Here is a 26,001-nt window from a genome sequence, read left to right as displayed (position 1 = left end):
TGTGCAAGTAAAAATTGACTTTATTAAAATAAAATAAATAAAAACCCTTAAGAATTCTTAAACTGAAGACTTACACTCACCATGGATCCAGGTCTAGAATCACTGCTGATCCAAGTGAAACACAGTTCGTTTTCTCCAGTTTCTACTGGTGCCAGGTGGAAGGGAAGTGGCATGTTGACACTAACCATCCCAAAGCCATAGATGTGTGCTAAAGATGCACACATCTTTAGCATCTACTTATCTGTCTCCCAGCTTGGAGATTGTTCAGAGACTGGGCATTCCCTGCCAAAGACAAAATGAGGACAGTAATTTAGCCAGGACAGGCACCAGAAAATAGGGACTGTTCTGGGTTAATAAGGTCCTTTGGAGCATATGAAAATGAAACTGGAGCCCCCAGAAGATAATTGGTTTCAGGATTAGAGTTGAGAGAAAGCAGTTTTATTTTTTGATGGATTTTGATGTTTTCCAAAAGTTTGAAGTGCAGAAAGCAGTGTTAGCCATCTTGGGCATTTGCTTTGGCATCAGAAAGGCAGGATATAAATTTTTCAAACAAACAAACAAACAAGCAAGCAAACAAAAAGGTGATTTTATTCAAAATATACACCATAATTGTAAATTATAATAGCGTTTGAAGTGTACTAGGTAGGTGACATAGGTGGTAGAGCATCTGCAGATGCAGCCCAGTGCACCACCCCCATTAAATAATAAATAAAAAACTGGTTTTATATTTTCACATTTTTTGTTTTTTTACAAAAATGAGAGGTGCAAAAAGCAGTGTTATGCCCTTTTATTTCATTATCAGTGTTTTCTCACAACCCCCACTAATTAATCAACAGAGTCTAAAGCTTTAGTTCATTAATGGAATGATGAAAGAGATTTAAAGCTTCTGAACTTCATTTATTCTGTTTTTTTCCCCCTTTCACAGGGTGCTGAAAACCCTTCCATGCCCTTCATTTACTCAGTCTCCCCCCCCCCGTACAATATTGTCTTCCATTTCCCCCACTTCCTCCTCTTTTTGCCCCCTTCTCTTCTCTGCCCCTCAGTTTGGAGGCCCTGGAACTCTCCTGACTCTTCACAATGGAACTTTGTCCCCCAAAGCTTACTCTAAAAGATGCCCTCCCCTTGGCTTTGTGGCTTTCCCTTTGTCATCCTATGCCTGGGAGATTCTTGGAGGCTGGGACGGTAAAGGGAAGCCCACGGGGCTGTTGGCCCAACTAGGGCAGGAAGATTGGAGAGATCCCCCTGCAAAGGGCATCGCCACCATCCCGCATCATGGAAATGCAGCAGCTGTGATGTCACCTCGTCCCCTGCCGTCACATCTGGAGAGTGTTGGATCTGCACTGAGAGCCCATTGATGCATTTAGGCCAGTATTGATTGCTCTGATTGACTGCAGTGCTAGAAGAATCATAGCCAATCCTCAGACCCAAACACTTTTGAAAAGGTGCTAGAGTTTGAACCCAGGATCTTCCACATGCAAAGCATGGGTTCTTGCACTAAGCATGTGCAAGAAAAAAAGTGTTGGATTTTCATGTGTTTTCATTTTAAATGTGTTCTGTTTTTATTTGTTTGGTTTTCATATGTTGCTGGGTTTTGGTCTCTTTTTTCATTTTTCCTATTCTTCTTCATCCTTTTTTAATTTAAAATAAACACTACTACTCTTAATAAGCAGCTCCCAGCCGGAGCTCCGCCACACAGCCGCCTCCTTGTGGTGACCATTTTAATTACTCATATTCTCCCACAAGGCAACATGTACGCAGAGAACATGGGTAATCAAAACCTCCCTCCTGTGCAGGGAGACAGTTGCAATGCTGAACTGAGGCCAGGAACTGTTAGTTAAAAACAAGAATGTTATTTGTTCATTTTAATTGTAAAAAAAAAAATGAAACCAAATGAGGAGTTCAAAAATGAAGCCCGTTTTGTTGTCATTTGTTCTGTTTGTGGCATGTTTGTTTTGGAACAACATTTTGGAAGTGGAAACAAAGGAGGGTCCTTTATCAATTTCCATTCATTCCAAAAAGTGCTCCATATTAACCAGGGGTCTCTAAACCAGTCCACGGGCCAAATCCTCCAGAGGTTTTATTTGGCCAATGTGTTTCCCAAGCCTCTTGAGACTAAAAATAGCAAGCAAAAAAAAAAAAAAAAGATGGTTTCCCAGCATGGATATATACTACATTTAACCACTAGAGGTGCTGAATGTAATATAATATAATGGAAATACATTATTCCAGCATTTCTCAAACTGTGGGCCGGGACCCACTAAGTGGGTCGTGAGCCAATTTCAGGTGGGTCCCCATTCATTTCAATATTTTATTTTTAATATATTACACTTGATGCTACCATGGTATGTGACTGCATCTGGGGAAATGTTACAGACTTGTATTTTTAACAAGCTACTGTATATATTATTTTAATAATGCTAGTAAATGGAACTTACTCCTGGGTAAGTGTGAGTAGGATTGCGGCCTAGGATTGTTAAAAATTTTCCTGCTTGTTGATGTCACTTCCGGTCATGACATCACTTCCGGCGGGTCCCAACAGGTTCTCATTCTAAAAAGTGGGTCCCGGTGCTAAATGTGTGAGAACTACTGCATTATTCCATTCCACTGCATTACATTCAGTACCTCTAGCAGCTGAATGAGATATATACCAATGCTGGGAGATCTGGAATATAAAGTTAATGTCTACATTAAACTTATATGGAGCAGAAAATGCGGGAAAAAAAGTTTGTGATTTGCATCATAGGTTTCAAAATTCATTCCTCCTTCTTCCTGTGCAAGTCAATTTTGCCCTCTGCTCCCCTCCTCCTTCCACCCCCACCCACTTATTGTAGTCAGCTAAACTCTCAGCACATCGGTTCTTCAAGTATGTATTGTTTGTTTATTTTCCAGCCCTCAACATCATGTCAGATACATGATGTGGCCCTTGTACCAAAAAGTTTGGAGACCTCTGATATAAACCAATGATGCTGCCGCCTGTGGAGTCAAGCCATTGGTCCATCTAGCCCAAAATGACCTACTCTAACTGGCAGCCATTCTCCATACTGTTAACTAATATCCTTTTTAACTGGAGATGCAGGGATTTGAACCTGGGACCTGCTGTGCCTTGGGGAGTGTCTGTTATTCAATGGGAGAGAACATGCTTTGCACACAGGGCCTGAGTTCAAGTCTCAGCATATCCAGCCAGCACTCAGTCAGAAAAGCTCTTGTCTAGGCTTCTGAAGACCCACTACCACCCAGACTATTGGAGATGGGGCTGGACAGACCAATGATCTGACTCCACTTTTGTACGTCCATATACTCTACCACTGACTGAGGGCCCTTTTTACGATCAGGCTGATATCCAACATAGTGTGGTGTTGGATTTTGATCGGTCCTGAGTTCAAATTTCTATACAGCAACAAAGCTTTTTGGGCAGGCTTAAATCAGTCCCTTTGACTTAGCCTGGCCTACCTTGCAAAGTTGTCATGAGGCCATCTGCAATATTAAACACTCTTCAATCAAATGAACGCCACTGCCCACTGAAGTCAATGGGATTTATGTCTGCGTAAACATGATTTTAGATAACATTGAACAAGGGATGGGACACAGCAGATGCCCTGAGGTCATTGAAGGGCGAGCAGGATAAACATGGAATAAATAACATACATTAGAGGTTTAGCAGCATAGTTATAAATGTGTACAATTTTATTTTTTAAAATGTTGAGTTGCTTTTACTGATATGCCTTGAAAACACAGATAACAATTACATTATTATTATTTATTATTGTATTCCATCTCCTTTTTTTTTGCTTATGCCAGAAAAGCAGCATGTACATAAGATGTCATGGTACAAATAAACAAACCATAATAGGGAACAAATAACACCCCCAAACATGGGAAATTGGGATTGTTGCTACCATGAGAACTCTCACACCAGAGACAGTGCGACTCAGAACATTGCCTGATGCTGTTTCAGGTCTGCTGTCTCTGCGCTACAAAACAACAACCAAAGCCCTTACCGTGCTCCTTTGCACACTGCCATCAGTAGTGGCACACTTGACATGAAAGTTACCCTGAATCCACAGCCCCCTTGAACCCTTTCAATCTGTCATTTGTCACCCACTTCAAGTGGCCTAATGGATGGGCTGGCTATGCCTCAGTTTCAACATAAGACCATCAGAAAAAGCCTGTTTGGATCATGGACCCATCTAGTCCCACAACCTGTTTCCCATAGTGGCCAACTACTGAGAAACCCTCAAATAGGAGATGAAGGCACTAGCCTTCGCATGTTCCACACCCACAACATTTGGCTGAGGACTGCACCTGTGTGTGGAGGCTCCATTTAGCAATCATAGCTGATAGTCATCTATAGCAGTGGCGTATGAAGGTCATTTGGCACCTGGGGCCCTCAAATTTTTGACACCCTCCTCGTTACAAAATTATTTTCAATAATAGACATGATATGAAATGAATTATAATAATGGCCAGAGAAGAAGCACAGTGAACATTTTCTTTTATTGTACATACATAATAACATATATAACATAACTTATATATTATAAATAATATATAATACAACTTATATATATTTATATATAATAAATGTATACTATATAATACATAGGTTTTACATATGTAGTGAACATTAGAGATAATAACCCAAAACAAAACAGGGAAGGAATGCCCATCAAGATAATATGCAGTGGCCTTGTGGTCTATCATACATGCAAAAGCGGTTTTATAAATAGCAACAAGCTATTTATTCCCAGTGGTAATCCCAGTGTAATCCACTTTTTCTTACGGTGTACACCTTTTGTTACAGGATTCCCAGTGTAATCTGCTTTTTGTTACATAAGGCAGTTGTGTTTTCTGGGTTTTTTTTTCTATAACGTTTGACAGAATAGAGATATTTCAATGTGGTTTGTATCATTGCATTCTGCTTGAAATTACACATTGAATGATCTATAACATGATGGTATTATTCAAAAATACCAAGATTTTAAAAATTGGGAGTTGGCCTCTGATACAACCCTGCAGTTTGGCACCTGCAGCCCACACCCCCCCAGCCCTCCATTTGTATGCCACTGATCTATATACCTCCATAAGAAATGGTCTGTTTATCAGACCAAACTACTCCTGGCCATGGTGGTTTCATTCAGCTGCCGTGCCAAATATACACTGAGAGACCTCTAGGAATGAGTCTCCTTCCTATAAGTCACTATTTTGTGGCAGTGAGTTCTGTAAGTTAACTTGCTCAGTATGAAGAAGTACTTTCTTTTCCTCCATCCAGAAATTATATGGATTCTCCCTGCCCTAGACTCCCAACCCTACCACTCTGGGGCAGAGATTTTCTGCTTGCATGAAACTGGCCCAGGAGGAGGGGAGATAAGTGTTTTTAAGTCCAACTTTCCTCTTCCCATGAAAAATGAGTCAGAAAAAGTCTGTAAAAGTGCCTACTGCCACCTACTGGAGAAATGGTTCAACACCTCATTTTTCTATATAGGGTGAGTTGCCACTGCTGGGAGAGATGGCCAGATGAGTCTGGACCTCTTATTATTTTTATTTTTAATCATTTGAGTTCAGAAGAATTTCAGCTTCTTTTCAGTCCGAAATAACTAACACAATTTAATTAATTAAAATATTATTTATTCTGCCTTATGGTTAAAAAAAGGCATATAACTACAAAATAATAAAACTATCATAAAACATGAATGAAAGAAAATAACACATCCAATCTTTACAAGCAGATTAAATAGCAGTTTTTCAGGTAGTCCCTTGATAAAACATTCCAACAATGTCTGAGCTGGGGTAAGTCTAAATACACCATAAAAACAGAGAGAGAAAAATCCCCCATTGCTCCCACCTCCTCCAACCTGCCCACGCTGCAATGAGACAGCATAGGATTCAGATTAAGTTCTCCTACCCACCACAGCATTCCCAGTATGTAGCCCCTGCCATGGAGACCATAACTCAGGGCACATGGCATACACCCCATGCCACATCGCATGCACACTCAGAGTACATCAGGTTGGACCTTTGGTGGTGGGAACTGTGGAGAAAGGGCATAGTGCACACAAAGGAAGCACTCTGCAGTAACAGCCTGATGCCCTCAGAGCAGGGGTGTCAAACCCGTTTCATATCAATCAGCATTCATGATGCCTGCTGAGGGCCGGAGGTGATGTCATTAGGCAGAAAGTGGTGTCATTATTCAAGGTATGGGAGAGCCAATTTTCACGTGGGCTGCCCTTACAGCAGTCATCTCAGCACTGTTCAGCCGCTGAGAGACTGAGGGCTGGATAAAAAGCTTCCATGGGCTACATCAGGCTCCTGGGCCTTATGTTTGACACCCCTGCCGCAGAGCATACAGGAGGAGTGCTTTGTTAACTTGTCTTCTCAGAAGGCATTATTGCAGATGTCCTGCCACGGGAGGATTCCAAACACACAAACACCCAACTGGAACTTCCCCTCCATCACTCGAAGGGTGTAAGGACAATGCATTTGTCATAGGTACATGTTGATGGGGGAACCTTATGCGTCAAAAGTATGAATGCTAGAGACATCTCCCCTGCCTCAACACCCTCCCACCCACCCTCAGCATTGTCAAATGTGTGTTTGCTCAAAACTGTGTTGCCAAATCATTCCTTTCTCTTGTAACAGATTACAGCAGGGAGTACCTGCTACCTCTTGGTGAAGTCCAGGTACTCCAATGGTTGCCACTGCTGGCCAAACACACACCCTGAGCCCTTTAGTTTCCCAGGTTTGCAGCATTGGCACATGGGGCAGACCAGTCCCTGTCCACAGAGTTCCACTGCAGAGAGAGGGCAGGTAATCTAAGCACTGTGTGCACAACCTGAGTCCTTGTGGTGCTCCTGGTGCTGCCTATTCCTTGCGACACTCCTTATCTTCCTCTGCTCCCCACAGCTTCCCAGCACCGACCACAAGGAAAGCTCACATGCCCTGGCAACGGTGACTACTGAGATTCTAGCTGTTCCTGTGCGGGTTTGCTAACCTGCTCATTCCAGATAGGCCTCAAGAATTTTGCAAACTCCAGGACAGACAGTGATAAAACTGGTGTAGCCAGACCTCCCAGATACCTGCTGCTTTGTTGCTTATCACACAACCTTCAAAGAGCAATGAGTTCTGCTGAGATGAGCTGGTGGGCAGATGCTGTTCCCTCTCAGATGCCCTTCAATGACAGTTCTGTCTGACTTGAACACATACCATTGTTATTTTTTGAGCCATTATTGTTTTCTCACTGCTCCACTGGTTTCTTGCCTTAGGCTGTGACTCTGCAAGGGAGTGGGAAGGAGGGGGCCTACCAGGACTCAGGGTCTGCATCGTCCCCACACTCTCAAGTGTCTTGTAGGGAGGGGGAGAGGGCAGAGGTTTCATAAGCAGCCTACCCACCGCTGCCATGACCAACGAGGCAGCCAGCTGGCAAGAAGGTCAGGTAGCCAGCAACAGCTGCTCTAAAGGCAGACAAACAGCAGGTGCCAGCACTGCTGCAAACAGGCACAGAGGGGGCACAGAGCCAAAAAAAAAAAAGGAACGCATGGCACATGTAAGCCAAATGATAGGCAAAGTTCCCTCTGACTGTTCATGTGCTGTAGTCTCCCAACCAGGTGCAGCTGTTTGTGGCTCCTCCAAGCCCATCACAGTGAAGAAGTACACTTTGGACTAGAACCAGTAGCCTCCCCTGGGTGGGGCACATGCCCTTCAAGTGTGCCAGCAGTCCATAGGCAGTCCACAGCAGTCCTTGTGCACATGGCTGGCTGGTTGTATCCCCATCAACATCCTTAGTACCACCTACATGTGGAAAACCCACTCACCCACTGCAGCTGATACCCCCTGCCCACATCCATCCTGCACTTCTCCTTGTACCCATAGCTCCCCCTTTTCCTTTGACTAGTGCTTCCTTTCCCCCTTCCTGTCCCTGCGTCATCAGTCATGTGCCTAGCCAGGCCCAAAGCACTCTCCATTCAGGAACTCTCTCTCTCTCTCTCTGAATTTTTTCATATGGGCAGCCTCATGTGCCAGCACACCCTTGGCCATATATCCTTTGGCGCAGGAGGCCATCAGTAGGTTTTGCATTCCAGGGAGAAAGCTGGGGGTGGCAAGCATGGGTGTGTGCCTCTTTCTGAAGAGTTGCCTTGGAGGTGTCTCTCTTTAGCCATGTGTTGATTGGCTCCTTCCATGTCTGGCCCACACAGAGCCCATCTGTAAGGACACCTCCCCATGACTGGTACATACTGTTGACATTTCCACATACATTGTGGGAAGAGGGTTACTGCCAGAATGGCTGGGAGGGTTGTGCCTTGGTGGGTGTGTTTGGGGGGCTTCTTATCTCTTCCCCCATTGGGCTTAACAAGCTTAGGATCTGTTGAACTTTGCACTGAAGTAGCAGCTTGCAGTCATCACTAGTGGATAGGATTTATTTTTATTTATTTTTCACATTTTTATACTGCCCTTCTTCTAAGGACTTCAGGGTGGTATACATGGTTCCTTCCCTCCTTTTATCCTCACAACAATCCTGTGAGGCAGGTGAAAGATAGTGACTGGCCCATGATGACCCAAGAAGCTTCATGGCTGAGTAGGGATTTGAACGTGGATCTTCTAAGGAAGTCCAACATCAGAACAACTACATCATCCTGGCACCCAAAACAATTAATGGATCAAACAAGCCTAGTGTGATCCATTGACATACATTGCATATGTACATTGCAACCCTAGGTATGTTTATTCAATGAGGGTTACTACCAGGAAAGTGCGCATTGGATTGCACCAATGTCCAAGTCAAGCCACCTGGCTAGTTACAATGGCTTAACTGTAGTTTGAATCCTGTACAAGTCTATCAGCTAGAGGGAGGAGTCCTCTTTCAACCTTTCAACCCTGCCAGGCACTCCCAGCACGTACCAGCCACTGGAGTGTCATGCTGACAACTTCCTAGCCAGGCAGAGCATGGAAGGAGCCAATCAATGCACAGTCATAGGGACGCTGCCCCCATGATATCAACGCACTGCAGGCACATCCCACCTGACCCAGGGATGCCACAGCTACTGTTGCTGCTGCTACAGTGTAGGCAGCAAGGCTGGCAACAACACAAAACAACTAGGAATTCCAGGGCTCAGAGCTGGAGTCTCTTTATACAATTCACACAATCAGGGAATGCCTTTTTGACTGCAGCAGGCAACGGGAAGGAAGACTGCCTTGGAAGAAGGCTAACATGTCACATAAACACACAAGCCTCCCCAGAGCAAGGATTCAAGTCCCTGTGGGGGAATACAGCCGCTGAACAATGCATTTGGATTGACAGAGGAAGAAGCCACTGGGGAAGCTTCAAGGTTACACATACACAGAACATTATACACAGAACATTATACACATTATACACATACACAGAGTTCTCTGGGAGCTCACTGGACAGAAGCCCAGGCTAGACAGGAGGCAAGCCAGGCTCAAGCCCAGTCAGCAGGAGCCAAATATTACAATCAAGGCCAAACTTCACTTCTGCATGACTAAAGTAGAGGCAGGTCTTAAGCCCATGTTGGCCCTTCTGGAGGGTAAAATTCTAAGCCAGTGATTTTCAACCTTTTTCATCTCACAGCACACAGACAAGGCACTAAAGTGTTCAAGCACACCAGTTTTTTAAAAAAATAATTGACAAGGCACACTGTGCTGTCAAACTCCCGTGCCACAGCTGAGGCACACCAATGTGCTGTGACACACTGCTTGAAAATCACTGTTCTGAGCAATCAGCCACAGGAGGTGACATGCCACAAGTACCTCATGGGGCACTTTGCAGCACAGAGGAAGCCTGCCTATGGAGTACTGGCATAGTGCAGATTCCATGCAGGATGAGTTACATGTTCAGGCCAGTCTCATGCAGATGGACTTAGAGGAATCCAAAAGGGCCACACCTGGCTAGGAGACTCCAGCACACATACCAGGAAGAGGGAACACTGCAAGGGCCAGTCATCATCAGGCTTGTCTGTGCTACCATTCCCTTTCTGTATCAGCCCACCCATCTTAGCCACACAGCCACCAAGCCAGGTGAGAAGCAAGTGCCAGTAATGATGCCATTATCTCCCAGTGTAGCTACTGTTCTGCTGCGCTGCCATCCCTCTCTAGGTGACTGCCTTGGGCAGTGGTAAATAACCTGCCGGTGAGCCCCAAGGAGCCTGTCCCCTGCTACAGCCCAAGAATGAAGCCTGGGGTGGATGCAAACCCTGAGCTCTGGGAGCAGAAAGGCTCCGCTCCCCTGCAGAGTCCCAGCCTGAGGCCAGCTGTGGGAAGAGACAAGTAGAGTGAGGAGAAGAGACACAGTCACAACCAGGATGATTGAGTCAAAGCTTTTATTAAACACAAAGACAGAACAGCATCTGAAAGAGAAACAAAGGAGGTTTCCCACCAGCTCACCCCAGCAGAACTCTTGTGCCTTTGCAAGTAGTACAGCAGGCGAGTCTCAAGGGGTAGGCAGCAACAGGCTGCGAAGTCAGCGCCACCTGAGTGGCCGCACAGTTAACACCCTGACATGGGGGAGAGTGCAGTACTTGAAACTCTGAGGGCAGACAGGGGCTGTTCTGTTCCATATGGCAATGCTGCAATCCTGGAAAACAAAAGGGTTCAGGATGTGTGTTTTGGTCAGCAGTGGCAATGGTTGGAGAACAGGAAATTCATCAAGAAAGAACAGGCACCTCTGCAATTAGGTGCTGCAAGAGACAAGGATGATTAGGCAACACAGTTTTGAGCAAAGACACATTTGACAATACTGAGGATGGGTGGGAGGGTGCTGAGACTCCAGAGATATGGCATTCATACTTTGAGGCATAGAACTGCTCCCTTCCACTTAGCTGTGACAGATGCACTGTCCTTACACCCCTGTTGGAATGATGGAGTGGATGTTCCAGTTGGAGGTTTGTGTGTTTGGAGTCCTCCTGGGGCAGAGTACTGGCATGATCTGAGGGCATCAAACTGTCAATGCAAAGTTCTCCCTTTGTGTGCAAAGCGCCCTTTCTTCATTGTTCCCATCATCAGAGTTTTCCCTTGCATGTTCTACGTTTATATACCATGTGGCTAGAGGGTTTAGCCCTATGCCCTGTGGTCTATATCTGAGTCAGCAATTTTCAACCTTTTTCATCTCATGGCACACTGACAAGGCACTAAAATGGTCAAGGCATACCATCAGTTTTTTGACAACTGACAAGGCACACTATGCTACTGGTGGTGGTGGGGGGGGGGTCACATTCCCAATGGCCCTACTAATAAATGACCCTCCCCAAAACTCCCAAGGCACACCTGTGGACCATTCATGGCACACCAATGTGCCACGGAACACTGGTTGAAAATTGCTGTTCTGAGTTATAGTCTCTCCAGCAGGAGTTTAAGTACTGTGATGGGCTGTGGAGTCATATCTGTATCTAATGAGGTTTACAGCAGAGCAGGCAAGGTGGAAGTGGTGGGGGACATTTGGATTTTTTGAGGGGTTTGTGTGTTTGGAGTCCTCCTGGGGCAGAGTACTGGCATGATCTGAGGGCTCTCTCTTTTTTTGAGCTCTCTCTTTTTTTTTTTTAACTGGGTGCACTTCATTTTTATGGGTGCATTTCAGCCTATGTCAGCTTAGACACTGGAGTAGTGTTCTACCAATACTGTGTCCATCTGTACCAATACTCTGTGCATCATTGTGTGAGCGTGTGTGTGTGTGGGGGGGGGGTAGATTGTGGCAGGTGTCAGTTGTTTCCTGTCTTGTTCATATCTCTGCTCTGTTTGGGGGCTTCTTTTGGTGAGAGGTGCACAGATGGTTGGGGTACCAGGGTTTTTCCACCAGCAGGGCTGAGGTTGCATCAGGGCACAAGCCTAACCAGGTCTACTCAGAAGTAAGTCCTATTTTGTTCAATGGGGCTTACTCTCAGGAAAGTGTGGTTAGGATTGCAGCCTCAGTGTCCAAGGTCATTTATGTCCAAGGCGGTTTATGTTAAGAATCCAGCAAAGTAGAGATTGAAGGTGGGTCCGACTCCACCGTAGAATCTCTGTGGGTTAAATTACCAGGCTTGTGCAGCGATGTAATACTGGGGGCGTGCTATCGTCCTCCAGACCAGAAATCGGATGGGGACCTTGAAATGAGGAAACAGATCAGGGAGGTGACAAGGGGGGACAGGGTTGTAATCATGGGGTTCAATTATCCTCATATTGACTGGGTCAATTTGTGTTCTGGTCACGATAAGGAAACCGGATTTCTTGACGTGCTAAATGACTGTGGCTTAGAGCAGCTAGTCACGGAGCCCACCAGAGGACAGGTGACTCTGGATTTAATATTGTGCGGTACGCAGGACCTGGTTAGAGATGTAAATGTTACTGAGCCATTGGGGAACAGTGATCATGCTGCGATCCGTTTTGACGTGCACGTTGGGGGAAGAATACCAGGCAAATCTCTAACAAAAACCCTTGACTTCAGACGGGCGGACTTCCCTCAAATGAGGAGGCTGGTTAGAAGGAGGTTGAAAGGGAGGGTAAAAAGAGTCCAATCTCTCCAGAGTGCATGGAGGCTGCTTAAAACAACAGTAATAGAGGCCCAGCAGAGGTGTATACCGCAAAGAAAGAAGGGTTCCACTAAATCCAGGAGGGTGCCGGCATGGCTAACCAGCCAAGTTAGAGAGGCTGTGAAGGGCAAGGAAGCTTCCTTCCGTAAATGGAAGTCTTGCCCTAATGAGGAGAATAAAAAGGAACATAAACTGTGGCAAAAGAAATGTAAGAAAGTGATACTGGAGGCCAAGCGAGACTATGAGGAAGGCATGGCCAGCAACATTAAGGGGAATAATAAAAGCTTCTTCAAATATTTAGAAGCAGGAAACCCGCCAGAGAAGCGGTTGGCCCTCTGGATGGTGAGGGAGGGAAAGGGGAGATAAAAGGAGACTTAGAGATGGCAGAGAAATTAAATGAGTTCTTTGCATCTGTCTTCACGGCAGAAGACCTCGGGCAGATACCGCTGCCCGAACGGCCCCTCCTGACCGAGGAGTTAAGTCAGATAGAGGTTAAAAGAGAAGATGTTTCAGACCTCATTGATAAATTAAAGATCAATAAGTCACCGGGCCCTGATGGCATCCACCCAAGAGTTATTAAGGAACTGAAGAATGAAGTTGCAGACCTCTTGACTAAGGTATGCAACTTGTCCCTCAAAACGGCCACGGTGCCAGAAGATTGGAGGATAGCAAATGTCACGCCTATTTTTAAAAAGGGAAAGAGGGGGGACCCGGGAAACTATAGGCCGGTCAGCCTAACATCCATACCAGGTAAGATGGTGGAATGCCTCATCGAAGATAGGATCTCAAAACACATAGATGAACAGGCCTTGCTAAGGGAGAGTCAGCATGGCTTCTGTAAGGGTAAGTCTTGCCTCACGAACCTTATAGAATTCTTTGAAAAGGTCAACAGGCAGGTGGATGCGGGAGAACCCATGGACATTATATATCTGGACTTTCAGAAGGCGTTTGACACGGTCCCTCACCAAAGACTACTGAAAAAACTCCACAGTCAGGGAATTAGAGGACAGGTCCTCTCGTGGATTGAGAACTGGTTAGAGGCCAGAAAGCAGAGAGTGGGTGTCAATGGGCAATTTTCACAATGGAGAGAGGTGAAAAGCGGTGTGCCCCAAGGATCTGTCCTGGGACCGGTGCTTTTCAACCTCTTCATAAATGACCTGGAGACAGGGTTGAGCAGTGAAGTGGCTAAGTTTGCAGACGACACCAAACTTTTCAGAGTGGTGAAGACCAGAAGTGATTGTGAGGAGCTCCAGAAGGATCTCTCCAGACTGGCAGAATGGGCAGCAAAATGGCAGATGCGCTTCAATGTCAGTAAGTGTAAAGTCATGCACATTGGGGCAAAAAATCAAAACTTTAGATATAGGCTGATGGGTTCTGAGCTGTCTGTGACAGATCAGGAGAGAGATCTTGGGGTGGTGGTGGACAGGTCGATGAAAGTGTCGACCCAATATGCGGCGGCAGTGAAGAAGGCCAGTTCTATGCTTGGGATCATTAGGAAGGGTATTGAGAACAAAACGGCTAGTATTATAATGCCGTTGTACAAATCTATGGTAAGGCCACACCTGGAGTATTGTGTCCAGTTCTGGTCGCCGCATCTCAAAAAAGACATAGTGGAAATGGAAAAGGTGCAAAAGAGAGCGACTAAGATGATTACGGGGCTGGGGCACCTTCCTTATGAGGAAAGGCTGCGGTGTTTGGGCCTCTTCAGCCTAGAAAAGAGACGCGTGAGGGGGGACATGATTGAGACATACAAAATTATGCAGGGGATGGACAGAGTGGATAGGGAGATGCTCTTTACACTCTCACATAATACCAGAACCAGGGGACATCCACTAAAATTGAGTGTTGGGCGGGTTAGGACAGACAAAAGAAAATATTTCTTTACTCAGCGTGTGGTCGGTCTGTGGAAATCCTTGCCACAGGATGTGGTGATGGCGTTTGGTCTGGACGCCTTTAAAAGGGGATTGGACAAGTTTCTGGAGGAAAAATCCATTATGGGGTACAAGCCATGATGTGTATGCGCAACCTCCTGATTTTAGAAATGGGTTATGTCAGAATGCCAGATGCAAGGAAGGGCACCAGGATGAGGTCTCTTGTTATCTGGTGTGCTCCCTGGGGCATTTGGTGGGCCACTGTGAGATACAGGAAGCTGGACTAGATGGGCCTATGGCCTGATCCAGTGGGGCTGTTCTTATGTTCTTATGTCATATGCTATATCCTGGGTGTTTGTACACATGTATCCATTTTCATGTGTGAATTACTATGCATTTGTTTAAAAACCAGCACAGGGACTGGACACACCTACAAAAAATACAGTACACACACTGACTGGATGCAAGGCTAGACACACATTTAAAGTAACATGTGAATAAAGGGACTGCAGATGACTTGAGTGCAGGCCTGTGTGAATAGTGCATAGGTGTGTGCATTAAGAACCCAATCCTATCCATGTCTACTCAGAAGTTAGTTCCATTATAGTCAATGAGGTTACTCCCAGGATAGCATAGATAGGGTTGCACTCTGAGCCTGGTCCTATGCATGTCTACTCAGAAGTTAGTCCCATTATACTCAGTGGGGCTTACTCCCAGGAAAGTGTGGATAGGATTGCACCCTTAGAGCCCAAGCCTATACATGTCTACTCAGACGTTAGTCCCATTATAGTCAATGGGGCTTACTCCCAGGAAAGCGTGAATAGGATCGCAACCGTAGAGCCCAAGTCTACTCAGAAGTTAGTCCCATTATACTCAGTGGGGCTTACTCCCAGGAAAGTGTGGATAGGATTGCACCCTTAGAGCCCAAGCCTATGCATGTCTACTCAGACGTTAGTCCCGTTATAGTCCATGGGGCTTACTCCCAGGAAAGCGTGGCTAGGACTGCAGCCACAACTGGGAAGCCTCGTTGGACACACAGGGCCCTACTTCCGAGCAAGCAAGGAAGGTGCTGCTTGGACAAGCCCCTCTGGCTCCCGCAGAGCGAGGCGAGGTTCTCCGGCGTCTGCTCCGCCCTTCCCTGCCTGGCTCCTCCCTCCTCGTGATGCGAGTTGCCGGCTGAGCAGGAGAGGAGGGTCACAGCCCCTGCTCGGCTCCCCTCCGCGGTCCAACCTGACGCGCCCCGAGCAGCTGGGCGGAGACCAGGCCGGCTTCCCGGTCTGCGGGCTGCGCCAGGGCGCGGCACCCCCATCTAGCCAGCCAGCCAGCCGGCAGGAGGTGGAGCAGGCGCGCCGCGCGTCGGGTCTCGCCATCGGACCAGCCCTTTGGAGGCGTCGCCCCGACGGCTCCGGAGCGGCAGCATGTCGGGCTTGGACTACCTGGCCGCCGAGTGCCTGATGTCCATCTCCAGCGGGGCGCTGATCCACCCGGCCGCCGCCAAGGAGGAGCGCGGAGGGCGATCGATGTGCGCGCCTCCCAGCGCTCGCCAGCCCGTGCGCCCTGGCGCCGAGCCCCTCTCCGACGGCGACGCCGACTCTTCGCCCTCGTCTGCCGGGGGGGACGACCCGAAAAGCGGCTCGCCAGCCCTGCGGGAGGCGGACGGCAGCCCCCCGAGAGGCCCCCAAGGCGCCCCGAGTCTCTCCAGCGCCCCCACCAAGCGCCACCGATGCCCTTTCCAAGGTTGCTCCAAGGTGTACGGCAAGTCCTCGCACCTGAAGGCGCATCTCCGGACGCACACGGGTAAGGGCGCCGCAGACCCTCCCCGCCTCGCCTCTTCTCCCCGCCCTGCGCCTCTCGGACTCCGCTCCGGTCCCCTCCGCCTCCTCCCACGTGGAGACCGCGCCTTTCCGCTCTGCCGCCCGGCCTCTCTGGGGCGTACGCAGGGAACCCGCCTCTGCTTGGGGGTGTGGGGAGCTTGGGCTAGAGGCGGCATCCCCTGAGCCTCAGGATCAGGGCCCCTCTGCCGGCGCCTGCCCCTTGCGAAACAGTGCCGCCCGCCCCCAGTCTGGCTCACACGTGGCTTGAAAGCGAAAGTGTGTTTCAGGAATGGGGGGGGGGCACATCCTGATCTCCGTCTGTAAACTGTTAAAAAAACCTCATCAGAAAATCAGGGATGGAGCTTCCATGTTCGGCAATAGTCTACCCTTGCCACTAGTCTGCTACCATCGCTAGGGGCACAGGCAGGGTTCCTGCCAGCAAGCCAAGCAGTTCTTGTCACAGTAGCTAAACAGGCTGCAGTCCAATCCACACTTTCCTGGAAGTAAGCCCCATTAACTGGGGCTTAACTTTCCTGGGACTAAGCCCCATTGACTCTAATGGGACTAACTACTGAGTAGACATGCATAGGCTTGGGCTGTAAGGCTGCAATCCTATCCACACTTTCCTGGGAGTAAACCCCATTAACTACAGTGGGACTTGTTTCTGAGTAGACAGGCATGGGTTTGGGCTCTCGCATCTACCAGATGCCAGGCACAAACTGGTGCGCGGGGGGGCGGCGGTGGTGCTGCTGTTGCCTTCATGCTCTCCACATGAGCTTTCTGGAGGGTTGGAAATAGGATGCTGCTCCAGCAGGGCTTCCCCTCTGCCTGGATTTCGGGATGGGTGGGTCTTGCTTGGCTTTCTCTGCCCGCCTTCCCCCCCCCCCCGTTCCCTTGGAGATCTTTCCTTGCCAGCCTTCAAATCTCGCCTACTCCCTGTTTGGTAAGCCGCGGATTCTGCTGCCCACGCGGGACAGCCGGGACGGAGGTGCGGTTCTAACTCCGTGCAACCTGATTGCGCTGGGTGTGAACTTCTAATGTGGCGGCACGCGAAGGGGGGGGGGGGAAGTGGGTTGATCCATGATCTCTCGCCACTGACCGCCATTCACCTCTCCTCTCCTGCTCCCACCCCCGCTCACGAGCCATTTTCAAAATTGCTGGGTGGTGGTGGTGGGCGGGAAAGGAACACTGAACAGGAGTGGGTGGGCTGGAGGTGTGGCAACGTGGCGTCAGAAGTGGTGTGGGTGTGTTGGAGGCCAGCCTCCCTACCATGTATGGAATGCAAGGCCAGTAAACTGGTTTGCTAGCTGAAAACAACGGGGGGGGGGAGATGGAGAGCCCAGCCAGATGGACCTTCTATGTGTCCTTACTGAGAATTCCCACACTTGGAGGGCTTCCCCAAGATGACAACTGTGCCGCTTGATCCAGTGCGCGGTCACCCCTAGAATAAACCTCCCACTGAGTTCAGTAAAGTGCACTGTCTGGGTAGTGTGCTTAAGATTGCACTTTTTCCACTGCAATCCTGTACACACTTTCTGGGGAGTAAGCTCCTGTCAACACAGTAGGGCTTGCTTCTGAATAGTCACATATAGAATTGAGCCCTTGTTTGTGAAATGTCTCCAAGAAGGCACTGGTACATTTTACCTGTGGACTGGGAGTTTGAGAAGGGGAGGGAGTGCTTTGGGGGGAGAGGGTGAGGGTGAGTTCTAATAGAAAACTGGCTCCCCCCCCCCCCACTTTTTCTCTGTGCTGCCCTGCCTAGGGGGTTTTAGGAGAAAGCTGTCCCTTGTGAAAATTGTTAAGAGCAATTGTCAGTGGCATAGTTAGAGGAGGTGCAAAGCACTAAGTTTTGCAGGGAGCCTCACCCTGGCATGCAAGTGTCCCCTCCCCCCCCCACAGGGAGCCATTCCAGGCAAAATGTTTTGCTCTAGTGGCCCAGAATGGCTGGGGGGGGGGAAGGTTGTGGGAAGGGCCACTTGCAAGCTGTGGAGAGGCTCCCTGCAAGATTCAGTGCTTTGCACCCCCCCCTCAGCTGAGCAAGGTAATTGTGTGCAGGTAATATGTTCCTTTTTCTGAATCTGGATAAAATAGGAAGAGGCAGGAGGGAGAGAACCTCCTATGTACAAATGTTTTCTAAGCTAGCCAGCAAGGAATTCCATAATGAATTACACAGGTCTCTGGAACATGCCCATAAACATTTTCAACACCAATCTCTTCTTGCCTGTGTATTTTAAATCGTGGACTCTGAAGAAAACCTTGCCAAGATAACAAAGGTGGATTCCGATGTTTCTGTCTCTGGGCAGGCTTGCTGGGGCTTACTCCTAAGTAAATATGCCTAGAGCAGAGAGAGGAGATGTCAACTTGCCCTCTGTAGGTGTGATACTGAAGGAGATAAGCTGGTTTTTTTCACCTCTCTCCTGAGTGCTGGCTTGAAGGTATAGTCAGTACATGGGGAGATGGTTCCATTCTGTGCGTGCCAGTCTTTGCTGCCTGGCATGTGCTGTGTCCTTAATCCCCTTGTGGGCGAGAGGGCTGGCCAGGCAGCTGGCAATGTTGTAGGCTTGGGCTGAATTGTGTGTGTGTGTGTGTGTGTGTGTGTGTGTGTGTGTTTGGCTGCTCTGTTTTCTCAGATGTTGTCTGGTTTTCACCAAGTGTTTGTCAAACCCTTTTAAATCTGGAGTGTGTGTGTTGGGGATGGGCAGGCTAAACATATTCTGGATCCCCCAACCCACCATCTGTTCCTTAGGCAAACTTGTAGAGATCCTTGCATGTGACTGTGTGTGCATGTGCAAGGGACTGGGGCATTAATCCCACTGTGGATCAGAGGGAGCTACCTTCACTGAATCAGGCTGTTGGTCCATCTGGGTCAGTGTTAACAACACAGACCAGCAGTGGCTCTCCACTGCTTTTCTTTGCTCAAACTGCCTAAGGATCACACCTGGGACCTTGCGAAGCAGATGCTCTTCTGCTGAGCCACAGCTCTTCCCTTGGCACTGGAAGAGGACAGCCCTGCAACAGTGTTGTTGTTAGGTGCCACCTGTGTCTGTGACACTTTACAGAGCAGGAGAGGCTGGGTTACAATCTTGTACTGTCACAGCTTACAATGTAGCTTACAGTCTTGCTACTGCCTCAGAAGCGCACCTAAGAAAGGCAAGAGAAATGCAGGTGGGGTAAGTGGGAGAGGGGGGAGAAGATGTAGTTATACTTAGGCTTGCAGTGGGGTGTGGTACTAAGGAATTGTGCTAAAGCAGTTGTGTCACTAGGGTTTACATCACCTGGTATGGGAGGCCAGTGCATCACTCCCATGATGGACCTCCTCCCATGCAGTGAGTGGGGCAATAACCCAGGTGGTGGTGGGCATGGTGATGAACCATCGCCCCAGCCCGCTGGTTTTTTGGCTATACCTTTTGATATAACATAGATATTTCAACGTGGTTTGTTTCATTGCATTCTGCATGAAATTACACCTCAATTGATATATAATATGATGGCATTATTCCTACCAGAGTGCGATACCATAGTCTTTCGAGACTGAAGGTTGCCAACATGAATTATTCCTACAAATTGCAATTTTAGTGATTTTGTTCACTAGTGGTGTCACCCCATCCTGAGTGTGTCACCTTACTAATACCTTGTTGGTTCCCTGCTATGTCATAACATCTCATTGGCTCTTCGAACAATCAGTCTTATTGGTCTGTTTTGAATTTTTGTTACATAAGACAGTTGCATATTTGTTTTTTGGACATAACATTTGATAGAATGGAGATATTTCACTCTTGTTTTTTTTCATTGCATTCTGCAGTAAAACACGCATGGAATTAAATATAACATGATGGTATTTATTAGTCCTACAAACCATGATTTTAGCGATTTTGGTCACTTGTGGTGTCACCCCCTATGTGCATTACCCAGTGTGGCCCACACACCCCTGCACCCCCTAGCGATGCCACCGTACTAAGGCCTTTTTGAACAAGAATGGTTTTATGAAGGCGTTTTAATAGTGTAGCATGTGGGGAGCACAAAAAGCATGTAATAGAGCCACAGTTCTGCAAATCAGGTTGACTTCCATAATGCTTTCTTTTCATGCGACGATTATGCCTGTTCACAAGATGTTAGCTGAAAAAGCAGGTGCTGGCTTGCTCAGAGGCTCAGTGGGGGCAGCAGGCTAGGCAGATCAGTACCATAGCTGTTTTTCCTTTCAGATTCTATTTATAAATATTTTTAGGCTGCCTTTTCGTACAACTGTGCCTGAGGTGGCTAACCAGAACCTGTCCATCTAATCCAGGGGTGACCAAACCCCAGCCCGGGGGCCACTTGGGGCTCCCAATCCAGCCTGTGGGGAGCATCCAGTCTTCAGTGAGCCTCTGGCCCTCCAGAGACTTGCTGGAGTCCACACTGGCCCAATGCAACTGCTCTTAGTGTGAGGACGACTGTTCAACCTCTCACCTGAGCTGTGGGACGAGGGCCTCCTCCGCTGCTTGTTGTTTCATGTCTGTGATGCAGCAGTGGCAGTGAAGGAAAGGCTGGTCTTGCTTTGTGCAAGGCCTTTTATAGGTCTTGAGCTACTGCAAGACCTTTATTCATTCATATAAGCACCATCTCAAATATATTCATTTATGTAAATTTATTCAAATTTGAAATGTAAATTCATTCTTTTTTTTCCTGGCCCCCTGACACAATGTCAGAGAGATGATGTGGCCCTCCTGCCAAAATGTTTGGACACCCCTGATCTAATCCAACATAAGCCTACTCAAACTGGTGTCCACTTTCTGAGAGCTTGGGCAAATCTTACTAGCCAAGATTCTGAAGGAGAAGCTAGACCATCGATTTTCAACCAGTGTGCCATGGCACATTAGTGTGCCATGAATGGTCCACAGGTGTGCCGCAGGAGTTTGGGGGAGGGTCATTTATTAGTAGGGTCATTGGGGGATGTAAGCCCCCCACTGGCAGTGCGGTGTGCCTTGTCAACTGTCAAAAAATGAATGGTGTGCCTTGTCAGTGTGCCATGAGATGAAAAAGTTTGAAAATTGCTGCATATTTGCTGCGCAGGATGAGGGAAAATTGCTGCGCAGGGTGAGGTGCATGCAAAGCAGATGCTCTGCCACTGAGCTGTGGATGGTCCTGATAAACATATGGAGCTTCCTTGTACTGAGTCAAAACACTGGTCTGTCTTGTAGGTTTTTTCACCTGTCTTCTGTTGTCTAAGGCAGAGGTCTCTAAACGTTTAGGCCAAAAGGCCACATAAAATACCTGGCATGGTGTTGAGGGCCGGAAAAATAAATAAATTTTAAATATAAAATTTAAATACATTAGAAAGCCCAAGGCCTTTAGACAGCCCCAAAATGTCACTTCTGATTTTGCAAGAAAGTCAGGAAGTGATGTTTTTAGGCCTTTAGAAGGCATTCTGAGGGGAGGCGCATGGCCTCCCCAGCCCTCAGAACACCCTCCAGATGCAACTGGAGCACAGCTCTGGTCACATTTGGTTGAGTGGGCCAGATGTGTGCAGGGGACTTGAGGTTTGTCACGGGCCGGATAGAGGCTTGTCGCATCTGGCCCCTGGGGCCTGGGTCTGGAAAACCCTGCTCTAAGGTCTTGGGACTTTCCTGGCCCTACTACGTGAGATCATTTTTGGCTCTAGATGTTGGGGGTGGAACTTGGGACCTTCATCCTGCAAAGCATGGTCCCCACGGCTATCCTAACATTGGTTGTTGTTGGTGGTTTTAAAACCATAATACAGTTGGCTGTCCTTATCTGTGGGTTCAGCACCTTCAGGTTTGACTTGGCAAGATGATGGCTCTTCCCTGGTGTTTGTTCCAGAATCGGATTGACTGCCTCTGTGCATGGAGATTCCGTTAAACCAAACTTTTGACTAAAATGGCACTCCTTCTTTTTTGGTCTTTCTTTTTGCAGGTGAGCGCCCGTTTCCCTGCAACTGGCCCAGCTGCCAGAAGAGGTTTGCACGTTCAGACGAGCTGGCCCGCCACTTCCGGACGCACACTGGCGAAAAGCGCTTCGCCTGCCCACTCTGTGAGAAGAGGTTCATGCGCAGCGACCACCTCACTAAGCATGCCCGGCGTCACCCTGCTTTCCAGCCTGGCATGGTCCGAAGACCCGACTGCCATAGCGCCTCCCCCAGTGACTCAGCCACCAGCAGTTTGGCCGGAAGCCCTTCGCCTGACAGTCCCACCCCTGACAGCCCTCCCCAATAAAAGGTCCTGCTACGTTTTCCTACAAGAGGTGGGGTGAAAGAGCTGGTCCCAGGGATGCTTGTTGTCCTCCTCCTCAGGAAGTAGGCCCTTTGTGCAGTACTCTGTTGACTTTGTGCTTCTCCACAATTTTTATTTGGTTTCAACTTTGCTTGTTCAAGAATTGATTCCTCACACCTGGAGGTGTGTATCTACCTTGCTGTGCTGCCTGGCTTTGGCAAGAACTCCATTCTCACCTGTGTCAACTTACCCTATCATCAGTTGTCATAACTGGATCATTTGGCAATTGCAGCCATGTTGCCTCAGTTTTCTGATGCAAGGGACATTCTTCATGATCTGGGACTGGCATCCTTGAGAAGCACCACGTTGGGTGGAAACGCTTGGTCTGGCTGTCTACCAATCGTTACCTCCAATTTTTGGTAACTTCCAGTTTGGAACATTTGTCTGATGCTCAGGAACAGAATAACATTATTGAAGGTCCATCCAACTCAGTTGAATGGACTACCTCTGATAGCCAGCCAGGTGCTACTAAGAAACTCATGAAGGGGGCATGAAGGACCATCCTTTTGTTGTTTGTTCCCAGCATCTAGTGGTTGAGGAATTCTGCCACTGAACAAGGAGAATTCATACCTCACTGTCATGGTCAATGGCAACCAATGGTTTCTTTTGTTAAAATAAGCCCAATGCAGTAGTGACCATTACTACATCTTGTGGCCATGATTTCCACAGACTCTCTCTGCGTTGCATGAAGAAGTAATTGGAGATGAGAGACATTTGGCTTCCCTCCCCCCGGCCATGTCCTTTTTTCAAGGAAATGTCTCTTTCCTTCTCCCGACCTAAACTGGCCTCTCTTTCCAAACTGTCATGAGATTTTCAAGGGCTGTGTGTGTGTGTGTTGGTGGGTGGGAATAGGGTTGATTTTTGCCTTCAGTAGTCCATAACTAAAGTTGGTCTATGACACCATATGTAAATAATTTTTTCCTAGGTCAAACCCTACCTTAAAAGAAAGATGACAGGCTGTTTTAGAGAAGTGGTTGACAATTTTTATTTTTTAAGTATAAAATCTAAGTAGAACCAAGAATGGAGGGGCAGTATAGCTATATTAAACTCAATTCCCCTTGGAGTGGGATGGTATGAGTTTGACTGGGCATCGTATGGGGCACACCCATAGGGTGGTGGTAGCACCAGGGTTGGGGGGTCCTTGGGCACAAACCCTGTGGGTCCTCCTGTGCCAGCTACCTACCCCATCTGCCCAGAAACTGCATAAAGGGGATAAAGGAGAGTCCTACTCTATGCCACTGCTACAGCAGCAGCACCAAGGAGAACACCAGCCACTGCTTCCACTGGCCATTGCCCAGTAAGTGTCCATGGCTTATGGGGCAATGAGGGAAGGAACAGCAGCCATACTTGTTCGTCTGTCTTCCAGGGCGCCATTTGAAAGTTCCCGGATTACCTGCCTCTGCTACTGTGTTGCAGGTGGGACATTTGGAAATTTTAAAATGGTGTTGGGAAGGACGATGGACTGCCACAGCTGCTTCTCTGTTGCCCAGTAAATAATGGAATGCTGACTGGGGGGGAGGGGGCCGCAGTAGTGGACCAGTCGCCAGGGAATGGTGGGGCAAGAGTATTTAGCATAGGCCTGGGGCTGGCTCTAGGTAGTGCTCCTGTTTTGCATGCAGAGCAGGTTCATGATGCGCTCTGTGGCATCTCCAGTTAGAGAAGTCTCAGATAGCAGGTCTAAGCATAATGCCCCTTTCTACCCAAGATATTCTAGAAAGCCACTGCCAGGTGGAAAACAAGGGAGAACTCTTAGCTCAGTAGATGCCAGTATATGGAACTGCCAGTTTTGTTCCCTTCCTGTCTCTAGTTAAAAGGATTTTGGATAGCAAGTGATGGCAGAGATGGTACTAGGGTATTGGTGTCTTGGTCAAATGCATCTCAGTCTTTGGCATCCCTGGACATACATGTCTGGGTTTTTTTTTGGTTTTTTGTTTTTGTTTTTTTTTGTCCCAGTCATTTGCAACCTACTTAACTGGGCAACAAATCCCATGTTATATATCCTAAGCCTCTTAACCCAACCCTACCTTCAAAAATAAAAAGTACATCTAAAATATATACGTATAGGAGGACACAAATGTCCAGACGCAAAAAGAATGGATGCAAATGAGCAATACTGGGACACAGTTGTCCAGCATGCAATGGTCTTGTCACTGGCAAAGACCTCTGCGTGAAAGCCTTTGCTGTTGCAAGTGCAGGTCTATATGAATTGATGGCTCATCTGTATCTATGATCATGTATATGCTTTGGGGAAGGGTCCATAGCTCCGTGTTAGAGCGTGTGTCTCAGGTTTATCATCTCCAGGTCAATGATCTCAGGTAGCAAGACTGAGAAAGACCTATGGAGGGCTGCTGCCAATCAGAGAAGACAATCCTCAGCTAAATGGACCAATGAGGGATAAGGCAGCTTTCTATGTTCATAGGGAGCAATATATGCTTAGTCCACACAGAAGGTTGTGAGTTCATTTTGACTGGCATCTCACTCAAAATGAGCAGGGCTGGGAAAGGCTTCTCTCCCTGAGATCTAGGATACTGTCAGAGCCAGACAGTCCTGGGTTAGATGGACCAATGGTCTGACTGCCCAAGGCAGCTTCATATGTATGCAATCAGAATGGAATGTCTTAGGAGTGTGACTTGACACACTAGAAAGCACTTTTATTTTCACAGGGCCATGGTACCTTGTGCATATTGTATATCAGGGTTGTTGCATGTTTAATTAAAAAAAGAGCTTGGGTGCTTTTGGGTTACGGGATCAGCTTTGTAGAATTCCGATTCCTGTCTGCATTGGGGAAATTGAGCTCATGGGGGGGGGTGTAAGATGCATCCTGCTTGGTGTGCACTTGCTCCTTGCAAGTAGGCCCAACCATTCCAACTTGATTCCTGTAGACAAGCAGATCGAGTGAATGAGAAGTTGCAGATATGGTGGTTAGTGGCTTTGTGGGATAGCAATAGTTGTCATTTTTTAAACATAATTCTTAAAAAGTACCCGTGTGGTTTTGAAATTTGCTTCCCGCCACATCTGCTGTTGCTCAATTCACATGGGGTGCACAGTGAAGGCCAGAACTGGTGGAATTGGGGGGGGGGGACACATTGTATGTCAGCAGGCCTGTTTGCAGACCTGAAACATTGTCTGCTAGCTTAATCAGAACCAGAAGAGGTCCTTGTTGGGGCAAGTTTGCTGTTTGAACCCTTGAGTCTGGAAATCTAACAGGACATCATGTTCTGGAATGCACTACCAGTGTCCTTGGGATTGCCATGCTGTGGTGTTCCAGGAAGGATCTAAATTGGAGACGTGTGGATGTTGGAATATGGGACATGATTCTGGGAGGCGCAAGCCTCTTCCTGAAACCTCTGAGAGTGCACTGAATTGGCAGGCCAAGAGATGGAATTTGCCTGCTTCAATGGAAGTTGGGGCCATATCTGGGTGGAGCGAAGTCTACCACCCAGCTCCCTGCACAGCTTCATCAGTTCCAGCACCCACCCAGAATCTTCCATGTGCTCAGGGAGCTATGTGGGAAGGAGACTCTTTCCACATGTGA

General features: G+C 47.7%; 1 protein-coding gene across 1 annotated transcript; it reads left to right on the top strand.

Moving 5' to 3' along the window:
• Positions 1–15,784: 15,784 nt before the first annotated feature.
• On the top strand, positions 15,785–23,983 carry KLF16 (KLF transcription factor 16). Its single transcript, XM_066636178.1, has 2 exons — positions 15,785–16,183; positions 22,111–23,983. The coding sequence occupies exons 1-2, from the start codon at positions 15,805–15,807 to the stop codon at positions 22,407–22,409; spliced, it is 678 nt and encodes a 225-aa protein (XP_066492275.1). The 5' UTR covers positions 15,785–15,804; the 3' UTR covers positions 22,410–23,983.
• Positions 23,984–26,001: the final 2,018 nt, after the last annotated feature.

This window comes from Tiliqua scincoides, chromosome 8 (assembly GCF_035046505.1).
Source record: "Tiliqua scincoides isolate rTilSci1 chromosome 8, rTilSci1.hap2, whole genome shotgun sequence".
NCBI lineage: Eukaryota > Metazoa > Chordata > Lepidosauria > Squamata > Scincidae > Tiliqua > Tiliqua scincoides.
Note: the sequence above shows the minus strand (reverse complement) of the source record. Positions and strands in the feature narration are given on the sequence as shown.

Coding starts and splice junctions, on each gene's coding strand:
- KLF16 (XM_066636178.1), top strand. CDS start 15,805: ATGTCGGGCTTGGACTACCTGGCCGCCGAGTGCCTGATGTCCATCTCC. Junction 16,184..22,110: donor GCATCTCCGGACGCACACGG/GTAAGGGCGCCG, acceptor TTCTTTTTGCAG/GTGAGCGCCCGTTTCCCTGC.